This window comes from Callithrix jacchus, chromosome 3 (genome assembly GCF_049354715.1).
Source record: "Callithrix jacchus isolate 240 chromosome 3, calJac240_pri, whole genome shotgun sequence".
Taxonomy (NCBI): domain Eukaryota; kingdom Metazoa; phylum Chordata; class Mammalia; order Primates; family Cebidae; genus Callithrix; species Callithrix jacchus.
The window spans coordinates 173,030,819-173,056,620 of NC_133504.1; the positions used below are offsets into that span (position 1 = coordinate 173,030,819).

Consider the following 25,802-nt stretch of genomic DNA (forward strand, 5'->3'; position numbering starts at 1 on the left):
GGAGAGGAGGGTCTCCTTTTCCCACTTCTACAGTTGAGGCACTTACAGTATTTGGGGTGTTTGCCGGGACTAGTCCACTTCCTTCAGAGGGTATGTGGGTCCTCACGGGATTGCTGGTTTGTTCTTGCAGTCGACCTGGAGCTAAAACTCACAGTGCAAGCCTCTCCGTGCTGCTCTGTCTGGAGCTGCAATCTAGTCATGCCTCCTGTCTGCCATGATTCCCTAAATCTCTTTATATCTTTCTTCAGATATCATTCAGTTCTGACAGTCTAAGTTTATTTGTTTGTTTGTTTGAGACGGGGTCTCATGCCGTCACCCAGGTTGGAGTCCAGTGTTGCAATCACGACTCACTGCAGCCTCAGCCTCCTGGGCTAAAGTGATCCTCCCACCTTAGCCTCTCAAGTAGCTGGGTAAAACATGTGATTTCAATGGAATCCTTAGAGAACATTAACAGAGTTCTATCTTGTAGTTGCATTATACATAGGGCACAAAACTGATTATTATTAAACGCCAATTCCACTGGTTATAACTAGTGATTGTAATATGGAAACGAATTTCAGGTTGGACTATTGGTGATCTTTTATGTTTTTCTAACCATATCTTAAAAATGCGAGAAGTGCTGGTGAGGTTGTAGAGAAAAACAAAAACTTTTACCCTGTTGGTGGGAGTGTAAATTAGGTCAACCATTGTGGAAGATAGTGTGGTGATTCCTTAAAGACCTAGAGGCAGAAATACCATTTGACCCAGAAATTCCATTACTGGGTATATACCCAAAGAATATAAATTATTCTATTACAAAGATACATACATGTATATGTTCATTGCAGCACTGTTCACAATAGCAAAGTCATGGAATCAACCTAAATGCCCACCAATGATAGAGTGGTTAAAGAAAATGTGGTACATATACACCAAGGAATACTATGCAGCCATAAAAAGAAATGAGATCATTTTATTTGCAGGCACATGGATGGAGCTGGAAGCCAATACCTACAGCAAACTAACACAGGAACAGAAACCAAACACCCATGTTCTCATTTATAAGTGGGAGCTGATTGATGAGAACACATGGACACACTGGCAGGGAACAAAATACACTGGGCACCTGTGCAGGGAGGGAGAGGATCAGGAAGAATAGCTAATGGTTGCTGGACTTAATACCTGGGCAATGGGATGGCCTGTGTAGCAAACTACTGTGGCACACATTTACCCACGTAACAAACATGCACATCCTACACATTTACCTCTGAACTTAAACTTTGGGGGGGAAAAAAAAGAAATATATGTTATTACACTGGTAGATTTATAGAGTAATATATATTGCTACTTAAACTTTTAAGTAATCATATAATCCATTCATTATCTGTAATAAATTTATGCGCTCTTTTTGTTATCCTTTAAAAAATGCTAGAGTTGTAATGTCTGTACTAATGACTAAAATATGCAAAAAAAAGTGTGTACAAGTGTCTTAGCTTAATACTTTTAAACCAGGAAATTTAAAGGCCTTATTGGCGCTCTGAGGGTCCTTCCTCTGTGGACAATCATAGACAGTAGCAGACATGTTGTGTTTTCCTGTGTTGCTATGTGTAAGCCTCGGTGAGCAGCGGCTGGTCCTAAGACTCTTTCTTGCTTTCCTCCACAGACAGCGTGGAAGATGAACTGGAGATGGCCACCGTCAGGCATCGGCCAGAGGCCCTTGAGCTTCTGGAAGCCCAGAGCAAATTTACCAAGAAAGAGCTTCAGATCCTTTACAGAGGATTTAAGAATGTAAGAACTTTCTTTTTGACTTTGTTTTTACACAGTTCCCATAGGAGCTTGAGAAATGAGAGGAAAAGGAGGAAAATATCCCATTCTGTGAAAGCCCCGTCATATGTGTATTTCTTTTTTTCTTTTCCTTTTTTCCTTTTTTTTGTTTTTTTGCATGGGTTTGTTCTTAATTGCTTATAATTCTGGTACATATTGAGTACAAGGGAAATATATTTTAAATATGCATAAGTTAGATTTGCTACAAACATTGAGATTAGAGGTTGCAAATTGACCACTGAGTATGTCTGCTTTACAGGCATGTCTCTCATAGTTTGAGAACTATTTTGAACTAGCTGCTAACATTTAAAACTGAAGAGAGTTCTCTTGAAAAATGGAACTTTGGATAATAATGGATTACATATATGTTAGTCATGAACTGTAGCTACATAGTAGCTATTATTTTTAGACTGAGTAAGTGCTCTCCAATTTGCCAGATAGCACATTGTAATTCTTTAATGTACTGCAGCAGGCCTACTTTACTCATGTACCTTATGCAGATTCCTCTTTTTTGATTTGTAGCTAAATATATAAAAAGGAAGATAGATGAAGAAATTTCTTAGTTTTTTCATTAATAAATTCAAGAGATCAAAAGCTTCTTTGCTTTATTGTTTTTCTGGTACATTCATCTCCTTAAAAGGAGACCTTAGAAGCAGTAAACATCCCAGAGATATTAACTTTCTTCTCCAGAACTTTTCCCAACAAATCACTCCATTGGCTGGTGAAAAAAAAAAGATGATTGGAAAGATTTATACTTCCTGGAGTTCTGCTATCTTATGCTGTGATTTCTTCAGGTCTTTCTGGACTTTATATTTCTCTACATCCATCTTTGTTTTCTGTATTTGTTGGAGGGAGCCGAGAGAGTCATGAATTGATTTAAATCCTGATTGATATTCTTTCTGCATTGTCTCTAATTCACCCCAGATCTGCTTTTCCATTAGTTTCATCTTTTTGGACAATTTATTTTCCATATGCTTTACTTTACTTAGTTGTGTTTTCTGTTTCTGTGTGTTAATCAAATTCTCTACTTTGCTTGAAAGCTGCAGCAGATTTTCTTCCATTTTATTTTCAGACTTTTCCTCTATGTGGACAGACTTCAGCTAGAATAGTAACTTGCCATGCCAGTAGTTTATTAGAATCCATTTGTGTATTTCGTACAGATCCTTCCTAGTTAGGAACATAGTCAGTATCTGTGGGCTTTGACTCGTGGTGGTATATCCATGCTGGTATGCTATAACTGCCAATTAAACAAAGAGAGATGTTGAGAAAGGTTTATTCAATTCAATTCTTGGTTGGGATATTTTCTCTCTGTCAACTCTAATGAAATAATTTCAATAAACTTCCATTTTTTAAAAATTTTTTAAATACAGGCCTGTGCTTGACTTGAGTCTTGAATATAAATTGAGGCCTATCAAGGGATTTTATTCCTAGCAATGGAGGATAATTACTGTAAATTTTATAGTCCAAAAAATCATGCTGCTGGCCGGGTGCAGTGGCTGATGCCTGTAATCCCAGCACCCTGGGAGGCCAAGGCGGGTGGGTCACAAGGTCAGGAGTTTGAGACCAGCCTGGCCAACATGGTGAAACCCCATCTCTACTAAAAATATAAGAATTAGCCTAGCTTCATGGCACGTGCCCATAATCCCAGCTACTCAGGAGGTTGAGGCAGGAGAATTGCTTGAACCTGGGAGTCAGAGGTTGCAGTGAGCCAAGATCACAGCACTACACTCCAACCTGGGCGACAGATTGAGACTCCGTCTCAAAAAAAAAAAAAAAAAAAGAAAAAAAGAAAAACCATTCTGCCAGTCTCTCTAAACCACAGGTGTCTGTAGGTCATCACTACCTGGTTCTCTGTCATCCAGGTATGCAGATGACCCTCTCTCCTGGGTGAATCACCTACAAAAGGGAATGAGAGCCCAGAAAACACCAGAGGGTAGAGTGAGAGAAAGAGAGTAGATCCAGGCAGTCTATGAGACACAGTCTCTTACTGAACACTTTGTGTGTGTGCTTAGGGTTAAACTAGATGCTGCAGGTTACTCAAAGGCCAGAGCAATACTTCTATCCTTAAGGACCTTATGGTCTGAATAGGGAGAGAAGACTTGCTGTGATCAATCTATTTGAAAACAGTTCATCCTTAAAGGAATCAAATGTTTATGTATCAAATAGCATACACACTCCAACCATATAGCTTATTCTTATACATATGGAAACCAAAGTAGCTACAGGCACCCCTGAAGATCCAAATTAAATTGCTTTGATCCCTTTTGAAACCTATTCCCTAACATCGCCAGTTCCATGCCATGTAGAAGCCTATGGTGTCCAAAGATTTCTTCTAATTCCATCCTCTTCACGTTTGACCAACACAGCTGCTGCCTTTGTCCAACCCTTATGCAGACCAGATAAGAAACTCTGACTCTTCATTGGGAACACAACAACAATTTACTCAGAGAATTCATGCCAGTAGTTGACACTGCAGAATATTTTTATAGGGTTTCCGCATGCACAAGGCACACAAGTTTCCACCATCTGTCTGAATGAATGGGGTCTGTCTTTCTCCCATTTCTGCTCCTCACCCCCGTCTCTTTGCTGTGTCCTTTCTAAATTTTTCTCCCCCTATTGTGCAGAGTAAATTTGTTTCTCCTCCAAAACTGGATCATCTGCAAAGACCTAGGCCTTCCTGGCAATAGACTCAGGCAGAGGAAATTATAATGGCGATGAGTGCTCATCACATACACAGGCCACTGATTAAAAGAAAGCTTGATGGGTAATCTATCAAGATAATACATATAAATAAACATGCATGAAGAGAATAGGGCTGGCTGGGTGCAGTTGCTCACACCTGTAATCCCAGCACTCTGGGAGGCTGGGGTGGGTGGATCACGAAGTCAGAAGTTTAAGACTAGCCTGACCAACGTGGTGAAAGCCTGTCTCTACTAAAAACACAAAAATTAGTCTGGGCATGGTGGCACACACTTGTAATCCCAGCTACTTAGGAGGCTGAGGCAGGAGAATCCCATGAACCCAGAAGGCAGAGGTTGCAGTGAGCCAAGATCATGCTGCTGCACTCCAACCTGAGAGACAGATAAAGACTCTGTCTGAAAGAAAGAGAGAGAGAGAGAGAGAAAGAGAGAGAGAGAAAGGGCTTTGACAACTAGGAAAGAGGATGAGTAGTTACGCCTATTCTGCAATGGTTCCAGGCTTCAGATGAAGCAGGCATTTGCAATGAAACAGCGCTACTGACCACCGGCAGTAGAAAACCACTAGGCAGAAAGAAAGGAAAGGAGATGTGAAAGACCAACCTGGGCCAAAAGTCAGTGCTCAGAGGAGGCTAATTACAAAATAAAACTTCAAATGTGTTTGTGCAAACACCTAAACTTCTTTGTTCTAATTCAGAGATCTAGTAATAAGCATAATATTTGTTTCTTTTTAACATTGGATTGTACATCAGATACAAAATGGTTATTGAACACAGGAGAACTGAATCCAGTCTCCCAGCATCCCTGCATTCCTCGACCGCTGCTATGTTATTATTCCACTGCCATCCCCATAGGCTTTCTCTGGGGGTCTGGCTGCCTTTCATTGCATTTGCTATAAACTGGAATCATGATTACTGCCATCATTAACCATCTCTGCAGTGTGTCTAATACAAGTGTCACTTTACAATAAATTGCTAGGCTCCGAAGACTGCATTCATTGCTTTATTCCATTTTATTTTATATTTTTGTTGTCCATGTGTCCTTCTCTTATTCCTTTTCCCTTCTTCCCCTCTTTTCCCAAACTCTTTCCTTTCCCTTTTCTTTTAATCCTTCTGACCCCACCTTTTATTTCTTAACTCCTCCTTTCTCTCCTTTTTTAAAAATTCTTCTGTCTCTTTCCCTCGTGAATTATTGTCTCCTTTCAGCTCTTTCTCATCCTCCTTCTTCCCTATATTTATCTTCTCTATCTTTATTGCTTTTTCTTTCTCCCATCTCACCCCGCCCCATGAGATACATTTCCGTCAGACCTGAATATCCCCAAAGCCTATTTTATATAATTCTTTAAAAGAAAGGACTTCACAGTTTGCTCAGAAAATATTAATCGACATCTCTGATAAATCAAACATGACTGGCCTTTTAATTTTGATTTCCCCCTAGTCAAATGTACAATTCTAATAAATGAATCCTAAGCATAGCAAGAAATACACTAAGCAGGTCAACAGCACTTAGGTTTTAGAGCACAGTAGTGACTGAAGCAGCTTTCATCCGAGAAAGCCAACTGCCCTTGGTTTCCTGAACACCAGTTACCTCAAAGCCCTTAAGATCACAAACTCATTTCCCTGGAAACAGCTGGGATATTCATTTTTAATGAAACATTTTAAAACTCTCCATACTTTGATTAAAAGGATAAACCATGCATCAACATATTAAAATGGTCACACTTGTGTGAAAGTAGCTCAACATAGCCAGACACCCCTGCAAATAAATATTAGCAGCAGCATAACGCCACCATTTCTTTCCTTATATGGTATCTCTGATACATTCCCTTGCATCTTCAACACAAATTGTTAAAGTAAATTGGAAATGAGAGGAAGGGAAGTTAGAGAAAACTCTCCTCCCTCACCTCATCTTACTCACTGAGGCTCCCACACATTTTTATGTCTTGTGCCAGATGCTGAGCTGAGTCTCCAAAGGTGAGCTGCTGATAGAGACAGAGAAGAATATAGGACTGTTTGTCCATCTGTAATGAGCCTCAGAATCACCTGAAGGCCTTGTCAAGACACAAATTCCTGGGCCCCATCTTGAAAGATTATGACTTAGTAGGGGTGGGACTGGGTGACGGAATTTGCATTTTTTTTTTTACAAGTTCCCAGGTGATGCTGATGCTGCTGGTCAGGAGAATCACTGGTTTTGTGCAGGCATCATAAGCTTTAGTGTCACTCAGACTCAGGTGACGTTACTTATTTGGGCAGTCCTCTCAGACCCAGGAGACCACATGTGTTTGCCTATAAACTGGCATCATGGTAACTAGATCGCATTTTTTTTTTTTTTGAGAGAGAGAGTCTCCCTCTGTTGCCTAGGCTGGATTGCAGTGACACAATCTTGGCTCACTGCAACCCCTGACTCCCATGTTCAAGCGATTCTCCTGCCTCAGCCTCCTGAGTATCTGGGTCTATAGGCACACACCACCATGCCCAGCTAATTTTTGTATTTTTAGTAGAGGCAAGGTTTTACCATATTGGCCAGGATGGTCTCGATCTCTTGACCTCATGATGCACCTGACCTCAGCCTCTCAAAGTGTTGGAATTGCAGGCATGAGCCACCACATCCAGCCAGATTGCATTTTTTTAAAGAAATAAATATAATAAACATGAAGTTCAATTAAGAAAAAGTTATTATAGTATGGCCCCAAATGGTCAACCTCATTTGTATGTTCCATCAAAGTGGGACAGTCATGGTTGGCCTACATACTTACCAGGGAGTGTTTGGATTTTGGACTACAGAATTATGTATTAGAAAGGATGAGGAAAACGCAAACTATTATCTACAGATCAGCAGTCTCAAACTTAAATGCATGTTGCAACCATCTGGGGAGCTTTACAAATTAAAAATAGTGGCTACTATGCTTGGTGATTCTGATGTAGTTGCTCTGGGAAAAAGCTTAAGCATTAGGATTTACAAAGCTCTTCAAGTAATTATAATGTGCAGACACGACTGAGAACCATTGAACTAGATATATAAGATACAGCTACGGTAGCTCACGCCTATAATCCTAGCACTTTGGGAAGCCAAGGTGGGCAGATCATGAAGTCAGGAGATCGAGACCATCTTGGCTAACACGTGAAATCCCGTCTCTACTAAAAATACAAAAAATTAGCTGGGTATGGTGGCACACGCCTGTAGTCCCAGCTGCTCAGGAGGCTGAGGCAGGAGAATCACTTGAACCCAGGAGGCAAAGGTTGCAGTGAGCCGAGGTCACGCTACTGCACTCCAGCCTGAGTGACAGAGCAAGACTCCGTCTCAAAAAAAGAGAAAGATATGCAAAGTGCTTCTATCACAGAAAGAAGTGACCTAATAGTGATGAGCTCTATCATGTGAAATACTAATGACTAGGCCAGCTACATTGGGACCTCATGAAGTCTGTCTATCATGTGAAATACTAATGACTAGGCTAGCTACATTGGGACCTCATGAAGTCTTTGGGATGTGGGTGGGTAAGGGTGTGTGTGTGTGTGTGTGTGTGTGTGTGTGTGTAGGGGTTGGAGAGAGGTAACAGGTCTTATTTTTGATGATTTTTATTCAGTTAATTCTTGGATGATGCTAAGGAATTCTCTCTGTTTTTTAATCTGAAGTCCTTAATTTATTAAAAATATTTTACATTATAACAGGCAGTGAACAGAAAGCCACATTTGAGAACAAATAGTCAAAAGATTGTATAAATATTAATATACATGTTTCATAATCTTGCTTTGCTGTGCTCTTTCAAAATCAGGTATAACTTCAGTTCAGTTTTAGGTGATTGTAAATGATATACTGGGGCATTAAGTTTTAATATAGTGATGCCGATGCTGCTTTGGCATTTTCTGTCATTAATTAATAATACATAGCCTATTCTTCCTATTTTTAAGGCACAGGATGAGAGCGAGATAGTTGCAAATAGTTAGACCTCTATGCTTCAGACACCTGGTTTCTTCTTCTATGGAATCTTTCCGTGCTTCCTTTTCTTTCTTTGCTCTGGATTTAAATAGGTGAAAGCATCCATCAGAATCAAATATATCTTTAAGGCATCTCTTTAATACCTGATTATGTCCTTTTGACATAATATGTTATGTTACCATCTATCTTTTTTACCTAAAACAGAAGGATATTTATATTCATTTTCTATTGCCATGTAAGCATTTGCCAAATAGTAAATGGATTTAGAAAGCATTCATTCATAATACACTGTCCCAAGGGTCAGAAGTTTAGAAATGACTTAGCTAAGTGGTCTGATTGGTGTTTCCCAAGGCCGAAATCAGAATGTTGATTGGGCTGCATTTCTTTCTGGAGACTGGAGTCCTTTGCTAAGCTCAGGTGGTTGTTGGTAGAATACAATTATTTGTGGTTGCACATATGAGATTCCCCTCCTGCTGGGTGTCAGTGTGGGGCCACTCAGCCCCTAGAGGCTACTTGCAGTCCATTTCCACATGGCCCTCTTGCAGGCTCCCTTGTAATATGGCAGCTACCTTCTTCAAAGCCAGAAAGGGAGGGTCTCTCTAGTCTTATAATAGGTAGCAGGATCATAGGTGTGGCATCTCATCCCATCACCTCTGCATATTTCAGCACTCAAGATGAAGAGATTGTAAAAGTTGTGACTATCGGGGTCACAGAGGGTGTATCCATCACACTGGAGCTTCTGAGGAGGCTGCAACCCCTGTAGAGCAAAGCAGCTGAATGTGCTCTGCAGTCACATCTCAAATGCAGTTAATCCCCACCTTCAGTGTTTGGCTTGTTATCCAGGTACCTCCTTGGGCATTTCATTAGGAACAGAACCATGCTCTTTTTTTTTTTTTTTTAATTTCCGCGAGAGTTTTGATGTTGTAGCCAGAGGAACCAGCAGGACATGTGAGTTCTTTGATGGGCCTTTTCTACCCCATTCAAAGTTTTTGGGAACTTCCACAGTAAAATCTTTAAAAACAGATGAAACAGATGGAGGATAAAATTATAGGGATCTACATTTTTGACAAAGTATGTTTACATAAAAAGCACTAAGTCCCATTTATGGTGGGAAAGCAGAAAGGGGAAGTATACTTCCCCTAAACTTCCCACGAGAAACAGTAAGATGCGGTGATTAGGACAGAGGAATGCACTGCTAATTGCATAAGACAATTGCTTTTTGACATGAGCTCTCGGGGCTGTTCTTGAGAAACACTTTCACAGACTGTGTGACCCTCAGTAAATCACTTCATTTCTGCTGGCTTCAGTCTCTCTGTCAGCAAATTAGGGATTAAAATCTCTTCCAACCGTGAAAGAGGGTGGGTAATAATTGGTTTTGTTCAGCATTTGAAACACTCAGATAAAAGGCCTTCCTTAAGTGCAAAGCATTACTCATGTACTTTAGAATTAAGGTAAGAACAGAGTTTAAATGCTGTTTCCTTTGCCCTAACAGAATTGTGTGTCCGGCTTTCTGAAGGGAAGGTTGTCTATAAGCGTAAGCAGTTAACATGACTTCTCTTTTGACTTCCAAAGACGACATGGTGCAAGTGCTGTCTGGGGTTCAAACCTCACCGCTGCCATTTCTGAGCTTGAACAATGGCTTAGATTCTCTAGACATGAAACTATCCTTTAAAAATTTTAGGATATTAACATCCATGTAGATAAGAAGATAAATGAGAAATGTTTTACGTAATATGTTTAAGAGTGCTGTCAAAAGATATCCAAGCCATTCAGTTCTTTCCTTATTCTTCTACATGCAAGAGTAACTAAACTTCATAATGTAATAAAAATTCATAATGACTTGGTAATGTCATCTTGAAATATGTTAAGCATGAGTTTATGTTATGCATTATGTTGGTACAAAAGAAATTGGGGGGGGAGTTGCCATTACTGTTAATGGCAAAAATGGCAATTACTTTTGCACCAATCTAGTAAATTCCAGATGCTTCTTGATTTATTTGTTTCTTTAGAACTTTTTTTTTTTTTTTTTTTTAGATGGAGTCTCCCTCCATAGTCCAGGCTAGAGTGCAGTGGTGCAATCTCCACTGACTGCAACCTCAGCCTCCTGGGTTCAAAAAATTCTTCTGCCTCAGACTCCTGAGTAGCTGGAATTACACATGTGCACCACCACACCCAGCTAATTTTTCTACTTTTAAAAGAGACAGGGTTTCACTGTGTTGGCCAGGCTGGTCTTGAACTCCTGACCTCAGGTGATCTTCCCGTCTCTGCCTTCCAAAGTGCTAGGATTACAGGTGTGAGCCACTGCACCTGACCTTCTTTCAAATTTTAAACTCATAAAGTGTTATGCTAAACATTTTAAATCATACAGGGGATTCAAAATTGAAATATCGAAGTGTCTTAGCTACAGTGGACCTTTCATCCCACCTTGCTAGAGGTGACTACAGTTAGTTTCCTCCTTTATTCTCACGGGTATAGTTTATATACATTCATCTGTGTGTGTGGAGAGATTCTTTTGACATAAAAGGGTTGCCAATACATGTATCCTACAAATTATTTTTCCTTCTCCATTAACAATTAATTTCGAACACGTAATTTGATTTTAAACAACCACTATTTTCATACTCGGCAGGAGTGCCTGGTTGCTAAACACTTTGAGGCTGACCTGATGGATGGTCTGGAGGGCTGACTTGCCACCCACTCAGGCTGCTCTTGTTTGCTTGGGCACCCCTTTGGGAAGGGGAGCACTGCCTCACTGCCCTTCTCCACCCTTACTCCAATGAGGGATTTTCCATTGAAAGGCAGTAGCAACTCTTTCCCGCACCATTACCCACCATGCACACACACACACACAAACACACACACACACACACACACATACACACACACACTAAGGAAAAAAAGGAACATAGAAATGGGCTGGAGACCTTTGTATCTGCTTGATCCATGAGCTTCCCAAAGGCCATGTCCCAAGCCTGATTTATCATAGCATCCTTCATACCTCATTCCAGGTACCTGGCCCATTGTGCCACTTAGTACCTGACTTTAGAATGGAAGCCTAGGCCCTCGTCACAGATAAGAGTCATCTTTCATTCGTCTAAATAATGCCTAACTCTTAAAATAGCTTTTACTTTTATTAAGTGAAATATGTATGCAGTATACTTAGCTCGTTGCCTTTGCCTCCTTAACCTGTCTTTTTTCAGTAAATGTTACCTTCATTTATGCAATGACTTCAAAATCCAAGCTGGGGATGGGGGCTTATGCCTGTAATCTCAGCACTTTGGGAAGCCTACGCAGGTGGATCACTTAGGTCTTGAGTTCAAGACCAACTTGGCCAACATGGCGAAAACCCATCTCTACTAAAAATACAAAAATTAGCCAGGCATGGTGGCGTGTACCTGTAGTCCCAGCTACTCAGAAGGCTGAGGCACAAAAATTGCTTGAACCTGGGAGGTGGAGGTTACAGTGAGTTGAGATTGTGCCTCTGCACTCCAGCCCAGGTGACAGAGTAAGACTCTGTCTCAAAAAAAAAAAAAAAGGAAAGGAAGAAACCCAGTTTTCTTTCTGGACTCCTTCCTCAGAACGTCCTGTTTCTAATTATTCTCCAAGCTTAGCCAATTCTCCAGTCTTTGTATCACTTACGTCTGCCCTGGCCTCTCCCTCTCCACTGCCCTGCGTCTCACACGCTGCTGTCACCTCTCACCTACATGTCTGCCATGGCCCAGGTTCCTTGCCTGCAGTTCTGTCATCCTCTGAATCATTCTCCACTGTGTACCTGAAAAGGTTATTCTAAAGAGCAAATAGAAACTAGTCAGTTCCTATTTAAAACCAATTGCTTCCTTTTATTATTATTACTTTGCCATTAGAAGATAGACTGAATCGTCCTTGATACACTCATCCAACAAATGTTTCTTGAACATCTGCAATAAGTCAGATACTGGGTTAGATGCTCTCTGTACTGCTGTGACCCAACTAGCCCTTGAGCAGCCAGGCCTTGACCAACCAGCTTTTGCTGACTTTTCCTGTCTCACCCCTCACTCTTCTGTGTTCACTCTGCTCTGGCCAGAAGAAACTGCCTGCTGCTGAGGTGCACTCTTCTGAAGGGCCTCGACCTGGACTTTTTCTCTGGCGAGAAATGCTATTTCCCACAACCCCCTTCTTCATCAGGCCAATGCCTACCCCTTCTCCACATCTGTACTTACACTTCCTTTCAATATGTTTTTATTGTTTCTTCTCTGAGTGCTGTGTTCAGGCTCATCGCTGTACCAGCTATTTAAGATATACTGACAAAAAAAGACAGGTAGTTTTTCTTTAGAGTTTACATTCTGGTGGGGGAAGATAGTGAAAAGAGGGACAAAAAGCAAACACAGAAGTAAATAAGAAAATATCTGGTGGCGGTAGAAAGAGGATGACATTTGTTACAAAGAAGTAGAGCAGGAAGGTTCTTTAGATGGGGAAGTAGCATTGCATTGTATCTACAATGTTAAGAAGGACAGCCGTGGAAAGGTAGAAAAAGGACGTTCTAGGCATAAAGAACAGTCCAAAACCATAAGGCAGGAGTGAGCAAGAGTGGCTGGAACCTGGAACATCGTCTGTATTTTGTTCTAAGGATAATGAGGAACTACTGGTTTTTAAAAGCCCAAATACAAATAAAGCATTGTTTTGTGTGTGTGTGTGTGTGTGTGTGTGTGTGTGTGTGTGTGTGTTTTAAGATGGCACTGGAAAGCTACTCTAAGCAAAACAGAGCGTAGGAATCAAAGTAAAATTGGAGACCCTCTAGATATCTGGTCCAACAGATTAAGGCAGAAAGGAGACATGGCTTAGACCAGGTGGTAGCAAGTAGAGAAGAGATAAATTATGGGCTTGGCTATGTGGTGGAGGTTGAGCTGAGTGGATGTCTTGATGGTTTGGATTAAAAGGAGAGGGAAATTGAGAAGGATTCAGAGCTGACTTGAGAGTTTTGGGATTGAAAGACTCATGTGTGGGAAAACTTTCTCGATATCTCCTAAAGTAGATTTGGAGACCCTGCTCTGAGCTCCCATCATAGTGCTTATTTGGGATTTCCTCTTCACTTATTGACTCCTCCCCTATTCCTTGCACTTCCTGAGAGCAGGTGCTGTACCTTCTTTCCTACAGAACTCTCGGTTCTGCAGACTGTGTTTTGTATAGAACAGGTAATCAATAAATATATGTGAACAAATGAATGACCCCAAACAAAACAATTGGAAGCCAGCCCAATAAAATTTGTATCTTCTCTCACTTTCTCCTTTTTAGTTATTTCCACATGTATTGAGTAAAACTGAAGGGCTGTTAATTTGTTTTTTTGAAAAGTAATCTAATTACAGGGGGAGTGAAAGAGCACGGCTCCTTTAGTAAAAGAACTACACACAGTAGTTTAACACCTTCTGTTGATTTTATCAAGTACTACTCAAAAATATTAAGCGCAATCTGAAATGGTAACAGAGAACTTCCTTACTTCCTTTGATTCCATTGCAAGGGTCTCCATCTGGTAGATTATTCATGTCTTGTGTTGGCTCATCAAATATTGTTATTCTATCAAATGAGTAATGGGATCTTTGTGGCTTAAAAAATCCCTTTCACTTTTGCAATATACTTCACAGTTGAGAAGGAGATTGGAGTGTTGGTATCCAGCACATCACCATCAATATTAGACAAAGTAGGATCAATGCTGCACACATAGCTCCAGTATGTCAGTGGTTTAAGACAACAAATGTTTGTTTATCTTTCATTTCCTAATCCTATGTGACTCAGCTGGGGATAGGATGGGGTCTCTGTTCAACTCATTTATTGAGAAATCCTTTCATCTCATGGTTCCACTATGGTGTCAGCTTCCACCCCTGGGTCATCTGCATCTGGTTCTCAGCTGAGAGCAGGAAGATGATGTGGGGCATTTGATGGGCCTATATTGGACTAACGGACATTCCATCCATCAGAGCTCAGTCATATGGTCCAATTTCATTTCAAGACAGGCCGAGAAATATAGTCTTCCCATGTACTCAGGTAGAAAATAAAATTTTGTCTTCTCCAAATGAGAGAATGACATGGAAGATAGACACATTAGGGGTTCCCAAGATTATCTCCAGTTTTGATCATTATCTAGGGGATGTACAAGACTCAGTATAGAATCACACAGTTATGATTTATGACAACAAGAATGTAAAGCAAAATCTGCAAAGGGAAAAGGCACATGGGGTAATGTTTGGAGGAAATCTGATGCGAGCCTCCAAGAGTTCTTTCTGAGAAGTCTCATAGGAAATGCTTAATTCTCCAAGAAATGAGTCATTGTGATAGCACTTGTAAAATGTTGTCTAGCAAAGAAGCCATTAGATGTCCAGTACTTCGCATGTACCCAAATTCCAGCCTCCAAGAAGCAAAGCAGTTGTTCAACATAAACCATATTGTTTGCACACACAGTTTAAGCACAGTGAGCCATTCAATTCAAAGGATGGCAGGCACTCTCCCAAAATCCAAGTAGCCAGGCTGCAAGCAGGTCTTTCTAAAGACAGTGATCTCACACCTGTTACGTTAACTCTTCTGTGCAGAAATGGACATATGTTGACATAAAATTTATAATGTAATTAGATTTGAGTTCTGGTTAACCTTGGGCAAAATACTCCCTGGGTTTCCTATGTCATTTGCAAAACTGAAGAATAACATCTCATAGATGCTTTGCAAAGATAATGAATATAAAGCAAAAAGCACAGAACCTGTCTCATGACAATGTTCAAAATGTAGCTGCTGTTATTATTATTGCTATTTTCATTATCAGTGTTAGTGCCATTGATGTCATGCCAGTACTCTGAATTCTGTTGTAATCTGGGGTTCTTTCTCAAAGTTTCTCTTCCCCACTCTCAAACTTCGATCTACCTTATGTACATATGTGCATATAAATTTGACTTTTGAAAAATAATCTCTCTATATATATATCTATATCCAATATAGATATAACCACTGTATCCAATATAGATATCTATTTCTTTTTGAAAAATAACCTAATAATAGAGAATCTAAGATATTCTTATATCTGTATCTATAGATATATTCTTATATAGAGATATCTATAGGTATTTGCTTTTTGAAAAATAATCTCTGTGTATGTGTATCTATAGATCTATATCTCTATAGATTATATGCTGTATTCAAAATGGAATAGAGTTGAATTTTGGTACATGCTAAGCACTGGATGTCTAATGACTTACTTGTTAGACAACATTTTGTAAGTTTTATCACAAGATAATGTTATACATATATTTACACACATATATTTGGGAGTCATCTCTCAAAAACAGTTAGAAAACACAGCCCTATAAAGTGTTGTCGGAGGACAAATCTGAAAATCGTGCCTTTATTATGGTTACTTTCATTCTGTCCCTTGAGCTCCTCAAGAATCTAACATAATCTTTCTCATAATGATTCCCTCACTGGGATTTTGCAAAAATCAAAAAACGGTAGCATAATTTTTGACGTCATAAAGACATAACATAAAAGTGCAGGTAGTTTTTATAAATAATTTATGTAAAAGTAACCTCTAAATGATGTAAAAATTTATTGAAAGTATTTCTGAAGACTTCAGTATTTTCTTTATTGATTCATCTGCAACAATCCTATGAGAAAGCTCACATTTTCTTTCTCTTTCAAGTCACAGTTGGTTTGGTCCAGGCTGATGTGACAGCTCTGCTCCAGCAGGATGTCATTCAGGGACCCAGGTTCCTTCTAACACATTGTCCTCCTATCCCTTGCTACCATCTGTATCCTGTAAACTGGGTCACTGTCATGTTCAGATCCTGAGGGAAAGTGAAGTACTCATAGCACAGGAGCAAGTGACTCTACTTCACTTAAAGATAACATGAAGAGTCTCCGCATCACTTTTATTCACACTAAGAGCTCCAATTTAGTCACAAGGACCATCTACCTCCAGGGAAAGCTGGGAAATGTAGCTTCTGGTTGAACAGCAGTGTAAAAATGTAAAAGGAGAAGCTGGATTTGGGGAAACAAACAGCATTCTGATAAAGTCAGTAAAACCTGCTACTACTGAATTTTACTGGTTAATATTCCTAAAAGTTTCCTTAGATTCAGCTAATCCTCCTAAGACAATTTTTGATTTTAGCCTGGGAACAGTATGAACTGATATGCCTCAAACTCAAATACTACTTGAAGAACCAGCATTTAGAAATAATACTAAGATTCTGTCTTATGAACCCTTTGAGACTTTCTACTTTCCTTAGCACTGTATGTCAGAACTGAATATATAACAAGTTGAAAAGCAGCTTCATATAAAGAGGCTTGTTAATAGAACTTGTTGTATATAGAACCTAGTCTTCACAGCACAAACCCCATGCGAGCGTGGTAATAAGACTGCTCTGTGGATCAACTTTGGCAGCACTACCCTTCTTCATTTTTTGAAAGAACTAATTGGTTCACAAAAATATATCACTTAGGCCAGGTGTGGTGGCTCACGCCTGTAATACCAGCACTTTGAGAAGCCCAGATGGGTCGAACACCTGAGGTCAGGAGTTCAAGACCAACCTGGCCACCATGGCAAAACCTCTTCTCTACTAAAAATAGAAAAGAAAATTAACTGGGCAAAGTGACATTTGCCTGTAGTCCCAGCTACTCAGGATGGGTGGATTACCTGAGGTCAGGAGTTCAAGACCATCTTGGCCACCATGGCAAAACCTTGTCTCTACAAAAAATAGAAAAATAAAAATTAGCCTGGCAAAGTGGCATACGCCTGTAGTCCCAGATACTCAGGAGGCTAAGGCACAAAAGTTGCTTGAACCTGGGAGGCAGAGCTTGCAGTGACAGAGCGAGACTGTTTCAAAGAAAAAAAAAAGTCTAAAATACCAAGAAGTTTTATTTCTTTATTGAGAACTCAATAAATAATTTGCAAATTCAGTAGATATTTTTTAAAGAGCCTGCTGTGCAACTTTGGCTGTTTTGTGGCTAAAACTAAAATCAAATCTGGGGCACCATTCATCACTGTACATTGCTGGCAGTAAACGTAGTCCATAAAATCAGATCATTTTCTGCTTTTCACAATCCCCACTTAAATGTGTTCATTAATAGAAGTATAACTGGCAATTACTCCAGTGATTCTGCAGGCATTCAACTCTTCATTAAAATAAAATACGTTGCCAAAACTTTGGAATTTTTTTCAATGCTATATTTGGGCTGAGTGTGTGAGATTGTAAGTCTTCTTAAATCTGTGTTGACTAGTTTAATTTCAGGAAAATACAAGGGAGGAGAATGTGTCAAAAGAAAATGAGAAATAGTTATTTTCTTATCTATTCACATTTTAGTAAATTTTGCTTAACATCTGATATTCCAAATCCCATAACATTTTGGAAGATTGGGTCAAAACTTTTCATCTCAAGCTCCCTGTGTTTCATAAACACATATTAATTGTTTTCACACACACATATTAATCATTGAGCACCAACAACTTACTGATTTCTTAATATATCCCAAGGACTTTGCTAGTATTGGATATATATTGATGAGAAAAAAGAAAGAATTGTTCTCACCTGATGGACATTAGAATGTACTGGAGGAAGAGGAAATTAATAAGTAAGCAAGATAAGGACAGAGAGATGACTGTATTAACTAGGGCTCTTTGATGGTACGCAACAGAATCTTGACCTAACGGGAAAAAGAAAAGTTCCCGGAAGAATCTAGGGAAGCTCAAACAATTGGACGACAACATTAGCACCTACCTAGTCCTTGTAAGAGGGAGGCACCTGAAAGGCTCCAGGTATTTTCTTGGGAGTAAACTAAGATGAGGGCCACAATATTCAGTAAATGACAACTATAGGTCTGGAAACACTCCTCATTCTCTATGCTGCAGCCCTCCTGGGCTTCTTTCAATTTCATGAACACAAGTTCTTCCCAGAGAGATAACCAAATTCTGGCATCTCCTGGAGAAGTGGAGGAAGACTGGGGAGCCCACAAGAACCTTTCCACTGGGCGACCTTTTCTTCTTATCTCTATGTCATGCTTTTCCAGCATTTCCCCAATACCTTTCCATCACAGTGCTAACAACCTTCTCCTCCACTGCCTACTCTATATGTATTGGCTACTCTCTATATACATTTATTTACATATAGAATATGTATATGTAAATACATGGCTATTTATTATTTACTATTATAAGACACACCTCTTCCTGTTGTTCAAAGATCCTTGGTTAGTAAAAATAAATGTTTACAGTGAGCTAAAATATCACCTACCAAATCCTGCATGCTGAGACCTTTTTTTCTTTTTTTTTTTAAGCATTCAAATAGGTCAACAAGGAAATAAACAAAACTACTTTTTTCTAAAGTGATTTTCAACCACTGTAAGTAGGCCAATATCTAACCTAATTTCTGCATGGCTACTGTATTTAAATAAGTCATTATTTATTTTCAATAAGTCATGGAGAAGAGCTTCTGCCCCTTCTGGTCTTAGGGCCTTTTCATGTGGTGTTTCCTGGGACACACCTCTCCTGCTATTTAGTATGATGGTTCCTTCTCATGCTTCTCACAGCTCCTTATAGGTGAACCCCTGCTGCGCCCAGCTGGTTCTTAGTTAGTCATCTCTAATAATTAATTAATTTGTTTATTGTTTTCTGAGATGGGAGTGAACGATGGCAGAGTTGTTGCTGTCTGGATTACCCCCTATACCCAGTACCCTGTATTTTTTCTGGCTCACAGTTGCTTCTCAACTTGTTGCTTGAACAAGTGCATGTGTTCAAGACACCTCACGGAACCCTCTCCCTAATTTAACTTAGGCAGGGCCATGGGTTCTCTGGGGCCTCTCTGACTACATCTGGGTTTCAAGAAATTTCAGCTGATCCCAGCTCTTACCAATAGAACCCACTTACTCTTCTGTGGAATCTCCAGTTTGTTTGGTCCTTCTTTTGGTCCTGGGTTCAGTCTTGGTCTCTGTTCCACCTTTTCAGGTGAATTCTGTGCAGTCCTAGACTCTATATTTCCTCATGAGCTACCTGCTGTGTATTCTTGGATCCTAAGATCTGCAGCCCTAGGCTGGACTCTTCCCCATTTCACCACACTCCCAGTTTAGAGGTGCTTCTGTGGATTTGTTTGTCTGCAGACTACTCTGGAACAAAAAGACATCAACATTTAAAAGATGTTTCTATCTTCAAACACTTTACAAGCTATTTATAAAATAAACACTACTAATGAAATTACTCAAGTAAAAATGAGCACAGAGTCTAAAACTCAGTCTGCAGAGCCCTTAGAAACATTTCTGAAGGACATTTGTGAGTGTATTAACTGCACTGTGAATGGGATAACAAATTAGCACGTTCAAGGAAAGAGTTAATATTTGAGGCCATCTGACGAAATCATTAACATAAATAATTTTGCATAAAGGACCAATTTGCATGTTATCAAATACCATGTTAGAAAAGAAGGTAGAGATAGAGTTACTAAGTTATGAGAAATGCCGAGTGGGAAGGCAAAGTTGGTAAACTGGGAGGGGGCAAATGTGACCCATAAAGTTTTTTTTTTTTTTTGAGACTGAGTCTTGCTCTGTTACCCAGGCTAGAGTGCAGTGGCACGATGTTGGCTTACTGAAGTCTCCACCTCCTGGGTTCAAGCAATTCTCCTGCCTCAGTCTCCTGAGTAGCTGGGATTATAGGCACCTGCTACCACACCCGGTTGATTTTTGTATTTTTAGTAGAGAAGGGATTTCACCATGTTGGCCATCAAGATTTTAATAATTATAATTGAAAGATAGGGACGGGCGCGGTGGCTCACACCCGTAATCCCAGCACTTTGGGAGGCCGAGGCGGGTGGATCACGAGGTCAAGAGATCGAGACCATCCTGGTCAACATGGTGAAACCCCGTCTCTACTAAAAATACAAAAAATTAGCTGGGCATGGTGGCACGTGCCTGTAATACCAGCTACTCAGGAGGCTGAGGCAGAAGAATTGCCTGAACCCAGGAAGCAGAGGTTGCGGTGAGCCGAGATCGCGCCATTGCACTCCAACCTGGGTAACAAGAGCAAAACTCCGTCTCAAAAAAAAAACAAAAAAAAAAAAAAGATAATAAAGGAAATAGAACAGTGTCACCAAATGAGGCATATGTTAACAAAGTTTTATGCTTAATGTGCACTGCACGTTATCATAAAATAACCTCACATTGCAATAGGTCATATCACTGCCAAAGCCACATGAAGAGAGATATTAACATTTTGTGGAAAAGGAAACACCAGGCCACATATTTGTGAGACTGACCCAGTATCACAAGCTATTTGGTGATAGAACTTGGACCCAGTTGTAGTTCTGTCTCTGTGTAGAGTTTTATGTTCCCATGGCAGCCTCTATTCACCATGCAGAAAACTTTAAACAGTTCAATCTACAAATAGTAAATGAAAGCATGCCTTTAAATCACCAAACCCCAAAGGACCAGGTCGCTAGAGCAGATGTTACCCCAGAAGACTAACTTGTTGTCTTCTTTAAAACGCTTTCCTTCTGTCATTCAAAGACACTTAGTTAGCCAAAAAAAAAAAAAAAAAAAAAAAAATGCTTACAGTGAGCTAAAATATCAGTTACCAAATCCTTTGTGCTGATGACCTTCTTTTTTTTAAAGCATTCAAATATATCAACAAGGAAATAAACAAAACCCTTTGCTAAGATGATTTTTCAACCATTGTAGGTAGGCCAATATCCAACCTAATTTCTATTTTCATTTTTAATATATTGCCTATTGATCTTCAAAAAGTTCTGAAGGAAACTTGCATGAGACGTTCATATAATAAGACCAATAAAATATACATTATAGGTTCCACAACATTGAAAAAGAATAAAATTAAATTTACCAAAAATTAGGTCAAGGCAATTGCTGTGACTTGGCCCCACAGTTTGTCCTTTAACGTATCAGAAGTCAAGTGTTCAGCTTTTCTTTTCATTGGCTTTGCATAAATGGGCCAATGATGATTTCTGCTATTTTAAAATTATTTTTAGTTCTTTCCAGTGAAGTTCCTGAATATACCACTTCAACTCTAGGCAATTATCTAGTTATTTAGTCTATCTATCTTTCAAAATCATTATATCTTGTTTTGTCCCATAAAGAGACCATAAAATATATTTGTTGAACTATCTAGAGAAAGGGGGAAAAGTCCTAACAGCAATTTAATGCCTGTAAGAAGAAAGTAAATAGCATAATTTCTGCAGCTGAAATCCAAGTTAGATCTTCTAATCACAAATGTGGTCCAATATAGAGCTCTTTATGGGGAAAAAAAAAAAAGAAAAACAAACAAACCACTTGAAATAAGTAAATTCCAAGAAAGGATGTAATTAGTCCTTTTGTGGTTTATTGTCAGAGCTTGTGGTCTGTAATTATTTTAGTCGCCTGAGTTCCCATATGTCGGCCACAGTGGTTGAAAGTGGGATGGGTTTAGGCAATCATATTCTTCATGGAACTTTTAATAATAGCAGATGAAACCTGTTTTAAGCCACCACACACAACAGAGCAATTTACTGCTTGTCAGCAGCAGAATCAAGGCACCATGTAATCTGTGCAATGAAGCAAATGCTAACGATATTTACTTGGTTTCTTTTGGAACTCCATATAAAACCCCATGTTAGTCTTCACATGGAAGGCAAGTCTATTACTGAATATACTTTGTATTGTTATTAATAAGTGTTACTGATTTATTGGACAGGTTACATTTATTGAAAGCAATGAAGGCATGCATTTAATCATCAGATTATCCTAATTAGTTTTTTGTGTGTGACTAGAATATTTTTTTGGCTAATCATAGCTCTCTCTGTTAGAGTTAGATGAACTTGGTCTTCAAGAGGTGTGGCCATATCTTTCTTGCGACATGTCAGTACCCAGGTGCCCTCTTTATGCCCCGGAAGAACCCCTGCATTGCCTCCTGATATGCACCACTAGTGCCAGAGACTTGGGGAGGATGTGTGGTTCAATGCAAAGAGAACCGAGACTGAGAGTCACTTAATCCTGGATTCCAATCCCAGCTCTGGCACTGAGTTTTACCTTGAAAAGTCTCCCTGCACCTCAATTTCCTTATGCGTAAATGGAGATATTGTTATTGACTTCACAGTATTGGTGTGAGGTCTAATATAAATGAAGTGAAACAGATGATTATATGTGCTAGATCCTGAGGCTCAATTGCTGAGCCCTTCCAATGGAATAGATACAAACAAAAATGTTTTGTGCTTACACTTTTTAGGTTTTATGGAGAAAGTAGATTATACAGTCAGAGCTCCCTTAAGATAGCTTCGAGATCAGCCAATCCCACTCTTCCTATTTTACAGAGGCAAATATTAAAGTCTTGACTATATAATAGATGTTTGTCCTGAAGTCAGTTACCTACACGTCTCTGCCTTCTCTGCTATTCGGTCCTGTTGTCTGCCTCTCACTTCAGGTTTGTTTCTACTCTTCAAACTGCCTCTGGAATTCTAAGGCATCTTGTCCATACCATATAGCAAATCATAAATCTTCAACCAGTAATTCACACATATTTATTAGGTTTCTGCAGAATACCTAACTTCAAATAAACACTTGGGAGATGGATAGTAAACAAACATGTGATTCTTTCTCTGAAGAAGTAAACAGGCCCTGTAACTTGATTTATCTATTTCTCTACATTTTTTCTATATTATTGTCACAGACTCTGGACCATCTATTGTATGCATGTCACTTTTTGGCAGAGTACTTATAAAATACCAAGAAGTTTAGAAACTTCCCAAGGTCATATAGCTAATTAGTAGCTGAGACAGAATTATAACAGAAACTCCTGAATTCCCATCTCAAAATTACAGCCTAGGATTCCCATAAGAACACTCAGAAGGTATAAGAAAGAGAGAGAAAAATAAATCAGAAAGATCTTGGCCCTCAACAAGGGGAATTTTCAGCTTTTTCACCAGACAGCTAGGTAGAACCAGAATTCATAGTTCTCGTTGGATGTAGCAAGCTTGCCTTGAGGTTAGCCGCTGGTATTTGTCATTTAGGTTCCATATGAAGTTTTGGATTACATGTAAAGGGGTTTATAAGGTAGAGAAGCAGTGAAATACAGGGGCAAAGAACACAGACTCTGGAGTTACGCTGCCCAAGTAAATATCCTGATGCTGCTACTGACTGACTTGTGTACTTGAGGATGTTATGATGTCATTTAGCCTATGTATCTCGGTTTCTATTCAGAGAGGACTCTGACCTTTTTGTCTAAAGCAGTCAGAAGAATGGATTGACATTCTGAAATGGGAAAGGAGAACTGAGGGAGGACAGCATTTGGAGAGGAGATTGGGAGTCTCATCTTGCTTGAGGAGTTAGGATGTCTTTTAGACATCCAAGAAGAATTATTGAGTAAGTAGTTGCAAATGTATAAATCTGGAGTTCAGAGGAGAGGTCCAGGCGGGGAAATAAATACTGATGACACCAACATCTCTATCATATTTAACTCCATGAAACTGGATGAGATCACCAAAGAGACAAGCACAGATATGGTGGCATTGATGTTTAAGAAATATCACTCTGACAGAGCAGAGTGAGAGTAGAGGCTATTAAATCAGCTTCAAACTTATTGCAGTGGTTCAAGCTAGTGAGTATCAAGGTTAATAATAGTAGTAACCATGGTAATAACAGAAATGGAGTGTATGCAGAAATATAATGCCAGCTAAACTAAAAGTATATTGTAGAAAAAATTCTGCAAGGACCAGGCCCCACCTCTTATTTTCATGGCCTGAAAGCAAAGAAGTCAGAGATTAGGTTATCTCTTAGAACTTGTGCTTCTGGCCCCACTGGAGAAGACTGGGCTCCCAACTAAAATTTAACTCAGAAAAGACATGCTTCACATTGGTTTAAAGATGAACCCCTGCCCGTTCACAATGGGTTAAAGATGAACCTCTGCTAATTTGTAGAATATCTTCTCTAATTTTATATTAATTTTGTGTTGCCCTGCCTATGCCGTCACTAGCACAACTGACTTCCCAAATTGAAAAGCTGGAGAGAATAACAAAAGAGGACTTAAGGGAGGTTTCTGACACTTTCTTTACAGTATTTTCTCCTTTCCAGCAAAGGAGATTTGAAAAATCTGTTTTTCCTGTTTCTCAATACTCTCTCCTTCCAAGGGTTTATGATTCTTCAGTCCTTGCATCCAGCATCCATACAGCAAAAATCTTTTATGTGGGTAGGCATGGAGGCATGGATGTGCATTTCTGTGTAAATACAAAAATTCAACAAACAATGTACATAGGAAAATACAGAATGAAATGGAAACTGGAACATACTTTCCTTAGAAAACCGAGAGAATAACAGAAAATGCATGACTCAGCTTTGGAGAAGGTGTTGGAGTTCCCATTTTATTGCAGAGGATGGGATAAAATGGACAGCTTCAAATCCACCTTTCAATGTAGATGGTCCCTATTGTATTGGAGTACCAGGATTCTGTACATGACTTAATATATTATTCTCCTGTCACAATATGGACCTTATCCTAGAATTAAACTGAAAACATTTTACTTCCTATAGCTTTTTAAAGTTTTAGATTTGTGGACTTTCCAAAGGATGTGTAGAATCTATCATGAAGGCATGAGGAAATTGTAGTTTCCATTCCTTCCATTTCCCAAGTTATATAAGGAAAAATCAGAGAAAAATAGATATCCACAGTGGTCTCCCAGCCTATATGTTACATATCACAATTGTATCAGAAGCCAGTGATATTAACAGGTTATTTTACTGCTCTAACATAGAGTAGCATAGTCTCACTCACTGAGGATTTTTCTTGAGTCATTTCACATTTCAGATTTAGTTCCATCAGGAGACATAGATGTGTTTCTTTGTTTTTTATTTTTTGTCGTTTTTTTTTTTTTTTTTTTGGTGGGGACAGAGTAGAGGGTGGTTGATTTTGTTTTGTGAATTCTAAATAGAAAGGTGTACCTGCAGCATGAGACTGATCAGCTTTGCTCTATGTACTTAAGTAGACTTATTTGAAGGGTGATTCTGTATGAAAATATAAAGCTCAGAATAATGACCAATGAAATTCCACACTGCCTGTCTTTCCTGCACCTTCATTGTCGTTAGCTCCTGTTAGCTTATTATTTATTACTTCAGTTAGCGATTGTTGCATAACAAACTACCCCCAACACTGCAACAGGGAAACAGAGAGATTAAGATCCAGGTGCTCTGGATTCAGATTGTGAAGTCTTGCAATTCTGCCAATGGGGCAAGGCTCAACTGGGAAGGTTTTCTCCTGCATGTGATGCCTTGGGGAGCTGCAATCTCCAAGATATCTTCTTGACTCACAGATCAATTCCTGGTGGGGATGGTTAGGAAAGCTGGAAACCGGTTGAAAATATATATCCCTCTCTGTGATGATCTCTGTAC

General features: G+C 39.4%; 1 protein-coding gene across 9 annotated transcripts in view; it reads left to right on the plus strand.

Moving 5' to 3' along the window:
* The window catches only part of KCNIP4 (potassium voltage-gated channel interacting protein 4), a 1,202,281-nt gene that overhangs the window by 1,091,362 nt on the left and 85,117 nt on the right, over positions 1-25,802 (plus strand). For 8 of the 9 annotated variants that reach the window (XM_078367430.1, XM_078367429.1, XM_078367428.1 and 5 more), the window contains one exon: positions 1,643-1,767. In XM_078367430.1, coding sequence (XP_078223556.1) covers positions 1,643-1,767 — 125 coding nt within the window. The remainder of the gene's footprint in view (positions 1-1,642; positions 1,768-25,802) is intronic. The other variant, XM_078367427.1, reaches the window with a different exon arrangement.